Below are 19,395 nucleotides of genomic sequence, written 5' to 3'. Positions count from 1 at the left end.
GGGGGCTGCCCATTGTTGCGGGCTCTGATCGGTCCCGTTGGCCGCGTGTGGAAGGACCTTTGGAAGTGTGAACATTGACTTCTCTCACTTCAAGGAACCCTTACAGTCATAAGGAATAGGAGTAGAAATTAGGCCATTCGTCCCATCGTCTACTCCCTGCCATTCAATCATATGTTGAAAGACTGGAGCGACTATTCTTGCTATTGAGGGCGTGCAGCGTAGGTTCACTAGGTAAATTCCAGGAATGGCGGGACTGTCGTATGTTGAAAGGCTGGAGCAATTAGGCTTGTATACACTGGAATTTAAAAGGATGAGGGGGGATCTTATTGAAACATATAAGATAATTAGGGGATTGGACACATTAGAGGCAGGAAACATGTTCCCAATGTTGGGGGAGTCCAGAACAAGGGGCCACAGTTTAAGAATGAGGGGTAGGCCATTTAGAACGGAGATGAGGAAGAACTTTTTCAGTCGGAGTGGTGAAGGTGTGGAATTCTCTGCCTCAGAAGGCAGTGGAGGCCAGTTCGTTGGATGCTTTCAAGAGAGAGCTGGATAGAGCTCTTAAGGATAGCGGAGTGAGGGGGTATGGGGAGAAGGCAGGAACGGGGTACTGATTGAGAATGATCAGCCATGATCACATTGAATGGCGGTGCTGGCTCGAAGGGCTGAATGGCCTACTCCTGCACCTATTGTCTATTGACTAGGCTTGTATACACTGGAATTTAGAAGGATGAGAGGGGATCTTATCAAAACGTATAAGATTATTAAGGGGTTGGACACGTTAGGGGCAGGAAACATGTTCCCAATGTTGGGGGAGTCCAGAACCAGGGGCCACAGTTTAAGAATAAGGGGTAGGCCATTTAGAATGGAGGTGAGGAAAAACTTTTCAGTCAGAGTTGTGAATCTGTGGAATTCTCTGCCTCAGAAGGCAGTGGAGGCCAATTCTCTGTATGCATTCAAAAGAGAGCTAGATAGAGCTCTTAAGGATAGCGGAGTCAGGGGGTATGAGGAACGGGGTACTGATTGAGAATGCTCAGCCATGATCACATTGAATGGTGGTGCTGGCTCAAAGGGCCGAATGGCCTACTCCTGCACCTATTGTCCATTATGGCTCATCTGGCTCTTCCTAACTCCATTCTGTAGTTTCTTTTTTGCTCTGGTTTATTTTCACCCACATGTTTAGACCGTAATGTTGTATCCTTATTGTTTTGATGTGTTTATGCTTTATTCTTAATTGTTAACTGTATATGTTGTCATTTGTGAGCGGAGCGCCAAGGCACATTCCTTGTATATGCACATACTTGGCCAATAAACTTATTAGGTGATTGCACGTAAGGTCAAAGTGCGTGACGCATGGAGTCGCTCAAGCCATCTGGAGGACATGGCAGCTTACAGCCTACACTACCAATACATGCAACAGGTACATTCTTACCTTTAAAAAGCCGCCAAAAGGCCAATTAAAAAAAAATAGAAAGAAGCTGGAGGCTCCGAAGGAAGAGGAACCAGGGAAAGGGCTGCAAAGCCCACAGACGCAAGAAGCAGTTGGGAAGACGTCTGGCCAGCCGGCAGGAGAAGGGGAAACGCGGCCGGGAAGGGAGCCAGGAAAGCACGGCCGAGAAGCAGAGGGCCCCGGCCAGGGGGAGAAGAGGAGAAGGAAAGGATGGGGTTGAGTGAGCTGGGAGAGGAGCAGTGGGAAGAACCCGAGCCGAGGGGCCTGGAGGTCTGCAGGGGCAGAGTGCTGGAGCGAAGGGCCCAGGGAGCCGTGCTCGATGGCCTTGGAGGAGGAGGCGGTGGAAGACGAGCGGAGTGTCGAGCCTGAAGGGGAGGAGGAAGAGGAGTCGTGGAGAGGCCGATCAGCAGCGGAGGCCGAGTAACAAGCAGGCCACGACTCTGCTTGGCGACCCCAGCCTTGAGGTGTTGAGTGCTGGCCAAGGGGAAATGGACCCCAGCTGACGGAGATGGCAATCGGGGAGAAGGGTTGGAGGACCAGCAGGAGCAGCGAGGGGCCGAAGAACCGCAGGAAGTGAGGTGCGGAGAAGGGGTGCCAAACCTGGAGTGAGAAGCAGGAACAGGGAGAGGTGTCGGTACGCGCGGAGCGCCGGGAGGGAGCCGGAGACAGGCTGATGGGAGAAGACGGGAAGCTGCCTGCAGCAAAGTGCAGGACATGGCATGCCAGTAGGTGCTGCGTGGTAACAGCACGGGTCAGGGTCCGTGACCTGGCCTGCCGTGCATTCACTCTATTCATTCATTCTCCTTTCTTCTCTCCATAACCTCTGACACCCTGTATTAATCAAGAACCTTTGCTTTCCCTCTCCCCACCCTAGTTCTCTGACTAGTCAAGTCAAGAGTGTTTTATTGTCAAGCAAGTATGTTTTCGATGAACACTTTTAATTCCTATTCCCACAGAGCTCTGTCCCAGGCCTCCTCCATTGTCAGTGAAGCCAAATGCGCATAGGAGGAACAGCACCTCCTATTTCGTTTGGGCAGCTTACATCCCAGCAGTGACTTCAAGTAACCCTTGCATCCCCCCCTCTCCATCCCATCTCCATCCTAGTCGTGTACGAGTTTCAATGTTGTCCTGGTGAGTGGAGATGGGAAGACGTGACTGGTGGTGGAATGCTGTTAGAGGTGGCGAAAATGTCAGAGAATTAAGTGTTATATGAGACAAGGTGAAAGAACCAGGGGAACTGTGTCCCTGTTGACTGAGGGGAGGGGGTGCAAGAGCAGAACTGTGAGGTACCAAGACAAGTGTGAGGGCCACATCGACGATAGAACCCTTGTTACCTAAAGAATGAGGACTTCTTGGATGTCCTGGTATGGAACACCTCATCTTGGGTACACATGCGGCATAGTTGAAATTGGGACTAGAGGGTAGTCTTTGCAGGAGGCAGGGTGGGAAAAAGGCTAGAACGTTGAGTCAAACGATTTATAATAATTGTCACTCGATTTCACCTGCAATGGAGGTGACAGATGGTCCAAGTGCAGGATGGAAATTGGCAGTGAAGTCCATGTGTTCTGCATGGGTGCAGGAGATAGCACCGATGTAATCATCCATGTAGCAGATAGGGCCAGTGTATGTCTGGTACAGGAATTGCTCAACGTACCTTAGAGGCAGGCATAGCCAGGGCCCATGTGAGTGCCAAGTGAAAATAAAGTGCTAGAGTGACTCACTGGGTCATGCAGCATCAGTGATGGGCAATGGACAGATGTTTCATGTCTGGATACTATTCAGACTAATAGAATAGAGGGAGAAAGCATGCAAGAGGCAGGGATGGACAACCGACAAGTGATAGGTGCCATTAGTGTGTCCTGTCCTTTCCACAACTATTTTAAAAGTAAAAGGACTGCAGCGTATGTCCGGTGTGAGAGGGGAGGTAAATACCGAAGTTAAAGTGTTGTATTTAAATGCGCGAAGTACAAAAAATAAAGTGGATGAGCTTGAGGCTCAGTTAGACATTGGCAAGTAAGATGTTGTGGGAATCACTGAGACATGGCTACAAGAGGACCAGGGATGGGAGCTGAATGTTCAGGGGTACACAACGTACAGAAAAAACAGGCAGGTGGGGAGAGGGGGCGGGGTAGCTCTGTTGGTAAGGAATGATATTCACTCCCTTGCAAGGAGTGACATAGTCAGGAGATGTAGAATCAGTATGAATAGAGATGAGGAATTGTAAGGGTAAAAAGACCCTAATGGGAGTCATCTACAGGCCCCCAAACAGTAGCCTCAACATAGGGTGCAAGTTGAATCAGGAGCTAAAATTGTCATGTCACAAATGTAATGCTACGGTGGTCATGGGAGATTTCAACATGCAGGTAGACTGGGAAAATCAGGTTGGTAATGGACCCAAGGAAAGAGAGTTTGTGGAGTGCCTCCGAGATGGATTCTTAGAACAGCTTGTACTGGAGCCTACCTGGGAGAAGGCAATTCTGAGAGGGAGAAGGGAAAATCAGGTGTCAGTATTACAGTATAGCAAAGGGGATTAGAGGCATGAGGTGGCCAAAATTGACTGGAAGGAGGCCCTAGCAGGGAAGACTGTGGAACAGCAATGGCAGGTATTCCTGGGAATAATGCAGAAGTTGCAGGATCAATTTATCCCAAAGAGGAGGAAAGATTCTAAGGGGAGTAAGAGGCACCCGTGGCTGACAAGGGAAGTCAAGGACAACATAAAAATAAAAGGGAAGAAGTATAACATAGCAAAGAAGAGTGGGAAGCCAGAGGATTTGGACTCTTTTAAAGAACAGAAAATAACTAAAAAGGCAATATGGGGAGAAAAGATGAGGTACGAGGGTAAACTAGCCAATAATATAAAGGAGGATAGTAAAAGCTTTTTTTAAGGTATGTGAAGAGGAAAAAAATAGTCAAGGCAAATGTGGGTCCCCTGAAGACAGAAGCAGGGGAATTTATTATGGGGAACAAGGAAATGGCAGACGAGTTGAACCGGTACTTTGGATCTGTCTTCACTGAGGATACAAACAATCTCCCAGATGTTCTAGTGGACAGAGATCCTAGGGTGACAGGAACTGGAGGAAGTCCACATTAGGCAGGAAAAAGTTTTAGGTAGACTGATGGGACTCAAGGCTGATAAATCCTCAGGGCCTGATGGTCTGCATCCCAGGGTGCTTAAAGAGGTGGCTCTAGAAATTGTGGACGCATTAGTGATTATTTTCCAATGTTCTATATATTCCGGGTCAGTTCCTGTGGATTGGAGGGTAGCTAATGTTATCCCACTTTTCAAGAAAGGAGGGAGAGAAAACGGGTAATTATAGACCAGTCTGGCATCAGTGGTGGGGAAGATGCTGGAGTCAATTATAAAAGACAAAATTGTGGAGCATTTGGATAGCAGTAACAGGATCGTTCCGAGTCAGCATGGATTTACGAAGGGGAAATCGTGCTTGACTAATCTACTGGAATTTTTTGAGGATGTAACTAGGAAAATTGACAGGGGAGAGCCGGTGGATGTGGTGTACCTCGACTTTCAGAAAGCCTCCGACAAGGTCCCACATAGGAGATTGGTGGGCAAAATTAGAGCACATGGTATTGGAGGTAGAGTACTGACAGAAAGCAAAGAGTGGGAATAAATGGGTCCCTTTCAGAATGGCAGGCAGTGACCAGTTGAGGTTGAGGTACACCACATCCAGAACCAGGGGCCACAGTTTAAGAATAAGGGGTAGGCCATTTAGAACAAAGATGAGGAAAAACTTTTTCAGTCAGAGTTGTGAATCTGTGGAATTCTCTGCCTCAGAGGGCAGTGGAGGCCAATTCTCTGAATACATTCAAGAGAGCTAGCGGAATCAGGGGATATGGGGAGAAAGCAGGAACGGGGTACTGATTGAGAATGATCAGCCATGATCACATTGAATGGCGGTGCTGGCTCAAAGGGCCGAACGGCCTCCTCCCGCACCTATTGTCACTGGTCCCAAAATGCTCACCAACTCGAAGTGCTCGAAGGTATTTATTCACAAAATGCTGGAGTAACTCAGCAGGTCAGGCAGCATCTCAGGAGAGAAGGAATTGGCTGTCACTTGCTCCTTCCTTATATCACAAGAGTAGGTCAAGCATTGTCCTGTACCTTGAAGAGCCACCCTAACATTGCCCAAGGAAACTTTCCTGAACACACTTTACAAATTCCATTCTATTTAAGCCCTGAACACTAGGCTTCCCCGGTCAATATTGGGAAAAGTAAAAAACTCACTAACACTTGCAACTATTTGAAATCTCCCAGCATATTTGTTCCTCTAATTACCACTGACTATTTGGAGTCAAATAGTCAGCAGGAATTAATAGTGTAATCTCAAAGGTGAACATATCTTTTAATTTCTCAGCATCACCCACATTACAATCAATAATCTCATTCTTATGGAAATAATATTAAAAGAAACTCAATAGTTTACCACGTGAAAAAAAATGTTTCCTGCCTTCGAAAAGGCGAAGCTACGAATAAAAGCTCAACCTTTCTGTAAACAGGAATTTGATCTTGCACAAGAATGAGTCTTGGAATGCCACAGCAAAAGCACCAAGTCACTAGATTGTGCATAAGAACCATCCTTATCATCGTAACCATACACGAAGATTGCCATTGCTTTTACGTAACTTTTAAGTTGCTGGAAAACACAAATTAAGGTGCACTGCTAAGTCTTATGTCAACCTCTTATGGGATTAAAAGAAATGGAAATAGTTGAAAAATGTTTTATTAAATCACATTTTCAGCAAACAAGGTCTATTTGCCCTTTTTAGCTTTGATTTTCCTCAGGTAGAATTCAAGCTCTTTTCCTTCAAGAACGTAGCCATCAGCTCTGCCACACTGACCAGGTCTTGAAGCTATGCAAGCTGCAAAAAAAAAACATCATTAATTAACTGGATTTAATCTTGATATTACATTGGTTCATAAATTGATCAGTGCTGTGAACAAGCAATATCCTTATACGAGTTTCAAATCAGCATGTGACCAGGCACCTTGTGCTGTACGAAATTAACTGCAGATGCTGGTACAAATCGAAGGTATTTATTCACAAAACGCTGGAGTAACTCAGCAGGTCAGGCAGCATCTCAGGAGAGAAGGAATGGACGACCAGTATCATTTTGGAGACAAATGCTCGGATGTCTATTCTGCACACAGAATGGATACAGACAATAGTTAGAACCTCGGCTCACTTTACATTGTTTGCAACTTCATGGGTCGACCACCGACTAGTTTAATGGAATGAAAGTGTCACAATAAAAAAAAAAAAGGCCCTCCATAGACTGCAAATAAATATTCACATCCTAGTGAAGGTGTGGCACCAGCCATAGCATTAACAAATAAAAACTGTATGACTTAAACAAGGGTGGGACACATCCAGACCAAATATAGAAATTCCTGCTTATTCACCAGCTATCTTTACAGGCAACTAGTTTATCCATAAGGTCTCAAATCATGCCATTAGTGTGTCATGTACACCGACATTGCAGCAAATAATGCAAATGATTGGCTTTGAGCAAGTATGCTGTTTGACCAAATTTGGCCATGTGTGCAAAGCAGGACCCAAATACATTTTCAAGCTGCATCCAATCTGCAGCACAAATGCACAACCAGCACTGCTCCCAGCAGACGAGTCAACAATAACAGCTAAGAACACAGAAAACCGATGACAATTTATGTATCTTTATTTATAATGAATGATCTCTTGCTCTCCACTTTGCTGCTGTTAACACTGTAAATTTCCCCGGTGTGGGACGAATAAAGGAATATATTATTATATATTATTTCACGTCTACAAAGCCATCTACTGAAAATTTAAATACTGGCAAATGAATTTGGCAACATTTACATTATGTGCAGCGAAATCTTCAGGTGTTTGGTTGGAATTAGCCAGAGAACTACAGGCTGGTAAGCCTAACACGAGATACGGCAAGTTACACAAGGTAGGCTGGTCAGATAGATAGATTTCATGCAACCCTAGATGAGCTAAACAATTGAATACAAAATTGGCTTGATGGTTAGAGTGTGGTCGTGGAGAAGAATGGAAGGTTGGAGGCTTGTGACCAATAGTGCGCAACATGGATTGATACTGGGTTCACTGTTGTTAGATAAGAATGTAATTGGCATGGTTAGTACATCTGTAGATGACACCAAAACTGGCAGCATAGTGGACAATGAAGGAGGTAATTTTGGTAACCAGGCCAGGATTTGCATAATAAATTGCAGAGGCATCGAAGTACAAATATAGTTTCCTGAATGTGGCAACAAAGATAGATGGGTTAGTGAACATGTTTGTTATTAAACACAAAAAGCTGGAGTAACTCAGCAGGACAGGCAGCATCTCCATTCTTTCTCTCCAGAGATGTTGCCTGTGCCGCTGAGTTACTCCAGCTTTTTATGTCTATCTACGGTTTAAACCAGCGTCTGCAGCTCCTTCTTACACATGTTTGTTATGCTTGCCTTCATTGGTCAAGGCATTGAAAGAGTTAAAACATCATGCTACAAGTATACAAGACTTTACCCAGACTAGTGGGGCAACCAGATAAGCTGGAGGTTTTTTTTGGACTGAGCATAGAGGACTGAAGGGTCCCGCCCCAAAACTGCACCATTCCTTCTCTCACGAGATGCTGCCTGACCCGCTGATGTCAACTTCTCTACATCGGCGAGACCAAACGCAGGCTCGGCGATCGTTTCGCTCAACACCTTCGCTCAGTCCACCTGAACCATCCTGATCTCCCGGTGGCTGAGCACTTCAACTCCCCCTCCCAGTCTGACCTTTCTGTCATGGGCCTTCTCCAGTGTCATAGTGAGGCCCACCGCAAATTGGAGGAACAGCACCTCATATTTCGCGTGGGCAGCTTACAGCCCAGCGGTATCAACATTGACTTCTGACTTTAGATAGCTCCTCTGTCCCTCTCTTCCCCTCCCCAGTTCTCCCACTGTCTACCTGTCTCCACCAATATCCTTTCTTTGTCCCCCCCCACCAGTCTGAAGAAGGGTCTCGACCCGAAACATCACCCATTCCTTCTCTCCAGAGATGCTCCCTAACCCGCTGTTACTCCAGCATTTTGTGTCTACCTTAGACTGGGGTGACCTTATAGAGGTATGTAAAATTAGGAGGGCATACATAAGGTGAATGGCGGTTAGTCTTTTATCCATGGAGTAAAAAATTAGAGGGCATAGATTTAGTGTGTGAATAAAATAATGGGGGCGCCCTTTACAGAAGGAGGTGGGTATGTGGAACTTAGAGGAAGTGGTAAAGGCAGGTACAATTAAAACTATTGGCAACCTGGCCTGCATGAACCTGTTTTCACACTGTATATCATTCTATCACTGTATCAATGTGCAAATCCTAGGATCTTCTCTGCCAAGGGATATTATGTGATAACATTTTAAATGATTTACCAAGCAATTTCCCCTGCTGGAATTGTTCTTCTAGCAGTGAGCTGATTTTTGCATTCTTTCTTCGATCTTCATATTTCTTCTGAATTTTCTTTGACTTCTTCTTGTTCAGAATTTCTTCCTCTTCAGGTGTCTGAAATCAGCAAAGCACTCTTTTGTCACAAAATTGGAATCTAACTATAGTCAGGACGGTCAAATCCCACTATTTCAATGTAATAAAATGCCACAGTGCATCAATTGAATATTTTAAACTATATTCCCCCTCAGAAAAAACACAGCTGCTTATCATAATCACTTTTAATCCAATGATAAAGTAATATTGAGGGTTAATATTTGCACATTTATATTCTTTCAGGTACTCATCCCATCGAATGAATTACATCCCACAATAGATCTACACAAAAGCTATTCCCCTGTAACTTTTTGCTCCAATAATGGAAATGGAAGATTAGAAAACTTCTTAGATCGGGGCACAAAGTGGAAGGCATGATGCTGCTTTGGATGGGCTGCATTAGGAGTGTTGCGTGCAACTATGGTCGACCCATTATAGGAAGGAGTGGAGGCTTTGGAGGGATTGCAGATAGGTTTACCAGAATAATGCCTGGATTAGGAAGTATAAACTATAGAGAGGTTGAACTGATGGGGAAATCAAATACTAGAGGACATAACTGTAAATCGAGTGGGGCAAAGTTTAAAGGAGATGTGCAGTGCAAGTTTTTAAAAAAACAAAGCATGGCGAGTGCCAGGAATACACTCCTGGTGTGGTGGTTGAGGCAGATACGATAATGGTATTTAAGACTTGGATAAGCGCATAGAAAGGGAGGGGCACGGATTATGTGCAGGTAGATGAGTTGGTCCCAACATCGCGTTTGATATGCATTACGGGGATGATGGGCCAGTTCTAGTGCTGTTCTGTTCTATGCTCAAGGCAAAAAGATGAAACAGCACAAAAGTAAACTGCAATAGTTACAAGACCATAGCAATCAAAATTATTGCGGGACATACCAGCTTGGCACCCTTCTTCCGACCAAGAGGAATGGCAAAGTGAGATTCATACCACTGCCTGAAAGGAGTGCTGTCAATCTGAACAATACAGTTCTTTACTAATGTTTTTGTCCTGACCAATTCATTGTTGGAGGCATTGTAGACTACATCAATGATCCTGGTCTTTCGCGTACAACCTGCAAAGTGAGAGACATTTTAGCACTGGTTTAGAAGTGATGAGAAAAATTCTACTTCAAGTAAGGACAAGCTTGCTACAGACATCCCACAAAAGAAACTTACACTCAGAACCCCAGGAGTAATTTCCAACATCCAACCTCAATGCCCGATATTTTTTATTTCCACCACGGACTCTCACTGTGTGGATACGACGTGGCCCAATCTGGAGGCAGAATAAAATGTCACTAATTTAAAAGCGAAAGACAATGAAATCTCCAGAAGGCACTCAAAGCAAGTTATCCTGACTCGGTGCAAAATAAATACACCAAGTGCATGAGCACAATTATCTGTAAGTAAAATCATGCATTATGTTTAAAAGGTTTTTGTTTTAAGTTGTTTAAATTTAAATGAGGATCATTCTGGACTGATTAGCATAAAATAAGCTATTCAATTGCAGAAGATGCAACCCGACATTTCTATTAAAATATTGAAAATTGCCCTTTCAAAATTCAGAAAGGAGGAAGGCAATTCAAGCAGTGTGGTCAGAGTAACTATGACAAAGAAACACTGGTGGGCACAAACATGACCAGAACAGTCAATACAAACCCACCTATCAAAAAGCCAAATACTCATCATTCACACTGCAATAAGTTGTGAAAGGCATCCAACATTTACCTGGAGGACTATCTATGTGCAATAGTCACAATTAGACAACTGTATTATACCTTGGTATTTGCTGGAGGACGTCCAAGTTCATACTTCCTTTTTTTATGGTATGGTTTCCTTTTACCTCCAGTCTTGCGGCGCTTATGCCAGTTATTCCGGGATATACCTGTAACAAATCATTGTTAATAAACTGCCATTCCATGTGAGCAAATCAAATAGATGGTACTCAACAGCAGGTATTCAGTTCTCCAAGGTGATTCTCTCCAAGATATATTCGGTGTTTACAAGAATTTCATCATTTATACCTGCTGAATTACAGATAATCGCTTCTGCAGTTCTGATTCTGAAGCTGCAATAATCAAAATTCACGTTCTATTATAGAATATCTTTAATTAATTGCAATTTAACGCCCTAATCTAGATGTTTCTGATATTCCTAAATCAGGACGGCCAGTTCTGTTGACTCTGAATACACAGATCTGTGACCCCCAAATGCAGCACTTTAATGTCACCCGGTAGTTTTGATTTCACCTCAATTCCCTCCACCCAGAGCTGCAGTGCTCGCTGCACTACCAGTCAGCAAACTAATGGACAGCAACATGCATCTCTCCGCTCAGCATCTCCTGGCCCAGAGGGCCGCCATATTGGCGGCCTCCACCTACCGCCGGAGTTCCTGACATTAAAAACTAAAATATCATCAGATCTCGACCGGGTTGTGCCCCAGATAGAGCTCATCACTCATCTACAAGCTTACATGGACGTAATCTGTGACATTTTGATAACCCCGACCCGACAGAAGCGGCGGATTGCCGCGGATTGTAAACGGCAGACCCAGAGCCTCACGTACCCATTCTCAGGCGTCGCTTGGAAAGAGGACACGCAAAGCCTTCTGGGTGATAAGGCGGTTCGAAGACTCGCGTGAATCAGACGGGAGGACACGTGACGTAACGCGGGAAAGAGAGACACCACGGATCACGTGACTCGCGGGCGTGACGATTTGCCCGCGTCACGTGCCGAACGAGCGAAAGGCGTCACGTTACGCAAGGCAGCGGACTATGCCGGGACGTCATGAGGTCATAAGTGATAGGAGCGGAATTAGGCCAATCGGCCCATCAAAAGTGTACTCCGCCATTCCAATCATGGCTGATCTATCTCTCTCCCCAAACCCCATTGATTCATAGAGTCACACAGGTTGGTTCAGGAACCTGGCAAACTAAGGAAATTTGCTGTTCTGAACCTGGTGGTGTGTGACTTATGGCTTAGGTACCTGCAGCCTGGTGGTAGCAGTGAAGAGGACATTACCTGAATGGTGGGGATCTGTGATGAGATGCCTCTTTCTTGAGGCACGGCTTCATATAGATGCTTTCAATAGCTGGCTGCATAGCTGGCTGCCCTTGCATTCCTGTGCATTGGAATTTTATACCAGGCCATGATGCAACTGGTTAGGATACTTTCTGCAGTACATCTGTAGAAGAGTATTCAGTAACATGCCAAATGTCTCCAAACCTAAGAAAGCAGAGGTGCTGGCATGCCTTCCACATGATGGGTCTCGGATAGACATCTGAGATTGTTAACTGCCAGGAATATCAAGCTACTAACCCTCTTCGCCAGACTTACTAATAGAAACTGGGGCATGATTTCCCGACTTACCCTTTCTGAAGCTTATAATTAGTTCCCTGGTCTTATTGACATTGAGCAAGATGTCATAGAAACATAGAAAATAGGTGCAGGAGTAGGCCATTCGGCCCTTCGAGCCTGCACCGCCATTCAATATGATCATGGCTGATCATCCAGCTCAGTAACCTGTACCTACCTTCTCTCCGTACCCCCTGATCCCTTTAGCCAAAAGGGCCACATCTAACACCCTCTTAAATATAGCCAATGAACTGGCCTCAACTACCTTCTGTGGCAGAGAATTCCAGACTCACCACTCTGTGAAGAAATGTTTTCTCATCTCGGTCCTAAAAGACTTCCCCCTTATCCTTAATCCTCAATCTTCCCGCATCTAGCCTCTCCAACCCCTTAAGAATTTTATATGTTTCTATAAGATCCCCCCTCAGTCTTCTAAATTCCAGCGAGTACAAGCCTAGTCTATCCAGTCTTTCTTCATATGAAAGTCCCGCCATCCCAGGGATCAATCTGGTGAACCTTCTCTGTACTCCCTCTAAGGCAAGAACGTCTTTCCTCAGATTAGGGGACCAAAACTGCACACAATACTCCAGGTGCGGTCTCACCAATGCCCTGTACAACTGCAGTAGAACCTCCCTGCTCCTAAACTCAAATCCTCTTGCTATGAATGCCAACATACCATTCACTTTCTTCACTGCCTGCTGCACCTGCACGCTTGCTATCAATGACTGGTGCACCATGACACCCAGGTCACGTTGCATCTCCCCTTCTCCTAATCGGTCACCATTCAGGTAATACTCTGCTTTCCTGTTCTTGCCGCCAAAGTGGATAACCTCACATTTATCCACATTATATTGCATCTGCCATGCATTTGCCCACTCTCCTAATCTATCCAAGTCACTCTGCAGCCTCCTAGCATCCTCCTCGCAGCTAACACTGCCACCCAGCTTTGTGTCATCCGCAAATTTAGAGATGTTGCATTCAATTCCCTCGTCCAAATCATTAATATACACTGTAAATAACTGGGGTCCCAGCACCGAGCCTTGCGGTACCCCACTAGTCACTGCCTGCCATTCCGAAAAGGACCCGTTTATTCCTACTCTTTGCTTCCTGTCCGCCAACCAATTTTCTATCCACCTCAACACTGAACCCTCAATACCGTGTGCTTTAAGTTTGTACACCAATCTCCTATGTGGGACCTTGTCGAAGGCCTTCTGAAAGTCCAGATACAACACATCGACTGGTTCTCCCTTATCCACTCTACTAGTTACATCCTCGAAAAATTCTATGAGATTCGTCAGACATGATTTGCCTTTTGTAAATCCATGCTGACTTTGTCCGATGACTTCGTCGTTGTGGCACCACTCAACAAGCTGTTTATCTTTTTCTCGATGCTGACTCACCATCGGATGAGCACAATGGTGTCCTCAGCTAATTTATAGATGGCATTTGAACTGTGCTCTGCCAGTCACAGGTATAGAGTAGAGGGCACACGGCTTTGTGCACCTGTGCAAAATTAAACAATGAGGAGGGGGGTGTTGCTCTGCTGGAGGTCTAGTGATGAGGAAATCTAGCATCCATTTGCAAAGGGAGGGACTGAGACCAGGATCAAGTTCAGTGTATTTGAAGTTATGACAATTTCCTACCATTCACAGTAGAGAATGAACTTATGTCATTTGGACATAATGCAGGGAGCTAGGTTTAACTAGATGGGCTGGTGATGCATGTAGTCAATTGCTTCAAAAGCACATGTATAGCAGAACTGGTCATTCTGCATTGACATGTTGTAAATAAATGTGATATTGTCTCCTCAGTAATTTGTACAATTGAGAGCAAAGGAAAGGTTTGAAATATTACTCTTCACTTTGCACTTTCAATGCAGAAAGTATTCATGAAGTCATTAAGATAGGTAGGAAAACAGAAAAAAAGGAAAAGTTTGTGGAGGTGACCAAACCTGCATCAGCTTTTGGGTTGAAGGCATGCTTAGGTGAAGAACCACAGGGCATTTGGAGGGAATTTCAGATAATGGAGCATCAAATGGGGAGAAGCTAAGTGACAATGGTTGTGGGACAGTATGTTACAAAAGGCAGGCTGCTGCAAAGAATCAACTAAGGTCTTCTTCTGCCCTCCCAGTATCATCTGTTACTGCATTTTAGCCGATAGGATGCAGGCAGGATTGCATTCAACATTCTCTTAAGCCAAGGTAGTAGGCAAACTATTGGGTACACAATCGAGACAGATCCTGTCTTCACTTAGATACCTTGGAAAAGATGCCATTATGGCTTCCTGCAAACAGGTTTTTTTTAAATATAAAGGCCCTGGACACATATTAAAAAGCAAAGTCCAGTCGATTATGTTTGGATGTTTTGTCAAATGAACTATATTAAACAATTCTGATAGGTGATAGGCTGTAGCTGCTGGATGATTAAAAAAATAACAGATTCCCCATGCCTAGTAGTTTCACCATGTTTTATACCTAGTGGTCAGCCTCTTTGAGTAAAGACCTGCTCAAAAGTAAATTGTGCTATTGGTAACTTGATCACATTTGGTCACATTTTGTGTCAATTAGTATTAATCAGTTCACCACTCACCACATGTTTGCATGCAAGCTAAATTAGGTAAAAATGATACGTATGGTATTTCATTTCTTTATTAAATATGTCAAAGAACATTACAGTATGATTCCTCAATTTAACAAATTTCAATGGATTATGCAGTCTGGAGTGGACACAGACAAAAGAAAGTTCACATTTGACTTTCCATCATGTATACCAATCATTTTTGAAAGATTTAAAAAAACATGAATTCATTTCTTTGCTGGCCAGTTTTTCAATAAAAAAACATTGCATATTTCAGAATTGGAATTGAATTGATTTCTCTCCTACTCCATTTCTGGATATACAGAATAAACAGCATAGAAAATGGTTGCAAGTTATGAATTAAGCAGATTTATGACGGTTTGCTTTGTACTCAGGGTTGAACAATTTCAGAAAAAAAATTGCAGTGGTTAACTTTGGTTCTTCAGACTCCAAATTGTACAATTCTTGGCAATACAATGGAAGAATCACAATGTTCTACAGCCACTTTGTAAAATGTTAGTTTACCAAAAGAGCCCAAAACATTTTTAGCAGGCTAAGAGATATTCCAATAGGAGATGATGGTAGTGTTCCATTTACACACCGGTTATACTTTTGATTACAAATGTGTTGAAAACACAAATGTCAGTCATAAGTCACTAAACCCAAACAAACAGGTTATCCTTCTGAAACCTTATGAAATATTTAATAGGTCTTGTGTGTATTAAATACTTTCAAATTCCAGCACATAAAAATATAATTCACTCTCATGAAATATTCTGTTAAATTTTGGGTCAGGGAATGAAAACAAATGTCCCAGTGTAGTCATATTAATTTTGTGACACAGAGCTACGGAAAAAGATGCAGTTCCACTCTCCTACTTAAAAGTTTTTTACCTTTAAACGAGTTCACTTTCTCATACGCAATGGATTAGAGAAATCAATGCATTCTGAAAAAACTAAACATTATAACTGACTAAACATCATAACTGCATCACTATCTATGTATGCAAACTTGCATTTTTAGTTATGCATCACAAAGCAAGTTCAAGCATATTATATACTAGATAGATATAAATCTGTACATTTTCCAAAAGAAAACATCTAAGTCATATAGACAAAAGTTTTAGAAAGATGATTGCTAGGACACAAACATTAAAGAGGAACACATACAAAATTTGCAGCCCCTGGGAGAAAGAAAGTTGAATCCAGTGACCACAAGTTACAATCCAAACACTTGAACAGATGCTCAAGATTCCCAAATTGCAGGCTGTGGCATCAACCTTGATTAGCAGCTTGTTCTTCCTTCTGCAAAGCTTGTCGCAAGGCTTTCAAGATTTCTGCAATTAAAAAGACAAGTATTTTAATATATAGAGACCAAGACAGATTTGAGGTTCAGATAAACAACATCGATCATTTCATGAAACTGAGTTTTATTTCCAGTTTATTCATATTTTGAATGCTTGAATATTCAGGTCTGATTTTGTGCTCCCATTTAAACAACTTCTTAAACACAAAAAAGGACAATTGAGAGCAAATATTGCTATATTAGCCAATGCTCTAAAGAAAAATAACTCGTGCATTATTATTTATTTTGATCAAAAACCAAAAAATACATGCAATCTTTATAAAACAACAAACATTACTAGCATAAATACCATAACTCATAATGAGGAAAATTACAATTTAAATTCATTTAGTGGGTTTGAGATCATTGCTGTATAGATTACTTGCTGTTGCGGGATTGAGCAACAGCTCGTTAAATTTGTTTAACTGAGGAATCATACTGTAATGTTCTTTTCATTAGCTCGTCGAGACTCAATGTTAATATGGCTACACTAACAAACATTTGTTCATATTAAGATGGAGGGTTAAAACTAGATTGGCCAGGTGGGATTCAAAGCTGCAGTGAGGCAGAGAGGTTGGAACTTGATATAGTATTCTATACTTAAGTCAACAACAGCAAGGTAAGTAGACAAGACAAGCAGGAGTATGGTAGCGAGCAAGGAAAATCTGTTGGGTTCAATTGCATTTATTTGTAAGTTCGTAAGTTCTCGGGGCAGAATACGGCAATTCAGCCCATCAAGTCTACTCCGCCATTCAATCATGGCTGATTTATCTTTCTCTCTCAACCCAATTCCCTGCCTTCTCCCCATAACCCCCGACACCCTTTGTAATCTAAACTGTTAATTTCCACCTTAAAAATATCCATTGACTTGGCCTTCAACAGCCTGTGACAATGAATTTCAAAGATTCACCACACTGACAAAAAAATCTTTCTCATCTCCTTTCCAAAGGTACGTCCTTTTTATTCTGAGCCTATGGCCTCTGGTTCTAGACTCTCCCACTAGTGAAAACACCCTTTCCACATTAACTCAATTTAGGCTTTCATTTCAATACAAGAGGCCTGAAGGGCAAGGCGGATAAACTTGGCATGGTAGTGCAAGAAAATAACTGCAAATGCTGGTACAAATCGAAGGTATTTATTCACAAAATGCTGGAGTAACTCAGCAGGTCAGGCAGCATCTTAGGAGAGAAGGAATGGGTGACGTTTCGGGTCAAGACCCTTCTTCAGACTGAAGAAGGGTCTCGACCTGAAACGTCACCCATTCCTTCTCTCCTGAGATACTGCCTGACCTGCTGAGTTACTCCATCATTTTGTGAAACTTGGCATGGTATGTGGGACTGGGCTATTATATCCATTACAGAAATGCTGCTAAGGGACTGGACTGGCAACTTAATGCTCCAGGTACAGTGCTACAGACCGCATAGAGGTACAAGAAAGAGAGGAGGGGGAATTACATTTTTGATAAAGGAGAACATTGCAGCAGAGTTCAGAGATAAAATCATTGAGGGATCATCCAGTGATAATATGGGTGAAAATGAAAAATAAGGGGATGATATTGTTGTTGGCATTGTACTGATGGCTACAAAAGAGTCAATGGAAATTAGTGAAACAAATATGAAAGGAGATTCCAGAAAGTTACAAGAATAGTAGAGTTGTTATAGTAGGGGATTTTAACTTTCCTAATATAGAGTGGGACTTCCATTGTTTTAAGAGCTTAGGTGGGGTGGAATTTGTTGAATGCATTCACAAAAGTTTCCTCAGGTAATATAGAGAGCAAAGCTTGACCTACACGGGGGGAAAAGGGCAGGGCAAATGACTGAGGTGACAGTAGGGGAGCATATTGGAGCCAGTGACCATAGTTCTATTAGTTTTTAGATAGTTAAATGGTTCAAATGTTAGTACAAAATTAGCCAAATATTGATTGGAGTAGGTTGTTTGCAGTTAAAAGAACATCCAGTAATCCGGAAGCTTTTGATAGCGAGACAACGAGAATCCTAGGTCTGCTTGTTCCTGTTAGAGTGAAGGCAAGGTTGGCAGGAGTACGAGAACCTTGGATGACGAGAGATATTGAAGCAAAAAAAAGAGATGGAGGCATGGGTCAGATACAGGATCAAGTGACTCTAGAGGTGTTGGGGATGCAGGAGTAAACTTGAGGAAATAAGGATGGCAAAACAGGGCATTGTTAATTGTTTGGTGTTCAGTTTGGTCACCTTGCTATAGAAAATATGCCAAAGCCAGAAATAGTGCAAAAATGATTTAAGATATTGCCCTGCGCTCATTGACCATAAACAAAAACGGAATCAAATTTGTAAGACACAATCTCCCATGGACAAATCTGTGCTGGCCATCCTTAATCAACCCCCACCTTTCCAAATGCATGCACATCATATCCCTCAGAACCCTTTCCAGTAACTTACCGACCACAGATGTTAGACTTGCTGGTCTACACTTCCCATTTTTTCTTTAATTATATTTGCAAAATCAAACAAAAATAATTAGCTTCAGTGTCTCTTTCTATACATCCAAAGCTAGTGAGATGCATCAAATAAGACACTAAAGTATAGCAACATAATAGTTTTGGGATGTCAGCGAGATGGATACATATGTTGACCTATATGTAATCTCAGACACATTGCTTGCAAGCATTACACACCAATGGTTAGAAGAGATGGTGATGGGAGCATGCAGTGGAACAAAATGGACCATTGTAAAATGTCATGCCCATTTTGTACTAAATTCACTGATTGTAAAGAACAATGGCAGATTAAAACGTTGCCGTTTGTCACTGGCCATAACCAATTTCAAACCATTCATGTACATTTCCAGTCTAATCTCCAGCTCCTTTAGTGAAGTAAGATGACTGACGAGAGGTCAAGAGCAAACGGCTGCATTATGAATTGCAAAGATATTCAACCCTTTGTTTTTACATATTCAGATTAATTCTCCTTCATTCAATACAAGAACATAAATTTGAAAACTGTACTGTCAAATTCTTCGAATATTTCCATCCTCTCATCCATGTACGATTGTAATATGTTGGTGTAGTTTTCAACGTTATAGTCAGGTAGTTGAGTCATCTTCAAGAGTTTATTATCTGCATCGCTCCACTGTAGTAATTTCTGGTAAAAAGATAAATCATTACTTTCCATATGAAAC

At 42.9% G+C, this 19,395-nt stretch overlaps 2 protein-coding genes and 1 non-coding gene across 4 annotated transcripts in view; all 3 read right to left on the bottom strand.

Moving 5' to 3' along the window:
• Window positions 1-5,903: 5,903 nt before the first annotated feature.
• On the bottom strand, window positions 5,904-6,035 carry LOC144598427 (small nucleolar RNA SNORA35). The gene has a single exon (XR_013547870.1). It is a non-coding gene; the product is annotated as a small nucleolar RNA SNORA35 (small nucleolar RNA).
• Window positions 6,036-6,173: 138 nt separating this feature from the next.
• The window catches only part of LOC144598349 (small ribosomal subunit protein eS8), a 412,789-nt gene continuing 399,567 nt past the window's right edge, over window positions 6,174-19,395 (bottom strand). The window contains exons 1-6 of one of the 2 annotated variants that reach the window (XM_078408411.1): window positions 11,535-11,652; window positions 10,748-10,854; window positions 10,146-10,245; window positions 9,867-10,042; window positions 8,865-8,994; window positions 6,174-6,328 (exon numbers count right to left, since the gene is read on the bottom strand). In XM_078408411.1, the coding sequence (XP_078264537.1) occupies window positions 6,219-6,328; window positions 8,865-8,994; window positions 9,867-10,042; window positions 10,146-10,245; window positions 10,748-10,854; window positions 11,535-11,538 (627 nt within the window). In that variant the 5' untranslated portion in view covers window positions 11,539-11,652 and the 3' untranslated portion in view covers window positions 6,174-6,218. Of the gene's footprint in view, window positions 6,329-8,864; window positions 8,995-9,866; window positions 10,043-10,145; window positions 10,246-10,747; window positions 10,856-11,534; window positions 11,653-19,395 lie in introns of those variants that run through there. The other variant, XM_078408410.1, reaches the window with a different exon arrangement.
• The window catches only part of kif2c (kinesin family member 2C), a 38,519-nt gene continuing 34,129 nt past the window's right edge, over window positions 15,006-19,395 (bottom strand). Inside the window, exons 21-22 of the mRNA XM_078408068.1 lie at window positions 19,223-19,358; window positions 15,006-16,231 (exon numbers count right to left, since the gene is read on the bottom strand). Of these exons, the coding sequence (XP_078264194.1) occupies window positions 16,170-16,231; window positions 19,223-19,358 (198 nt within the window). The 3' untranslated portion in view covers window positions 15,006-16,169. The remainder of the gene's footprint in view (window positions 16,232-19,222; window positions 19,359-19,395) is intronic.

The sequence above is a fragment of the Rhinoraja longicauda genome, chromosome 11 (assembly GCF_053455715.1).
Source record: "Rhinoraja longicauda isolate Sanriku21f chromosome 11, sRhiLon1.1, whole genome shotgun sequence".
In the NCBI taxonomy this organism is placed as follows: Eukaryota; Metazoa; Chordata; class Chondrichthyes; order Rajiformes; family Arhynchobatidae; genus Rhinoraja; species Rhinoraja longicauda.
Note: the sequence above shows the minus strand (reverse complement) of the source record. Positions and strands in the feature narration are given on the sequence as shown.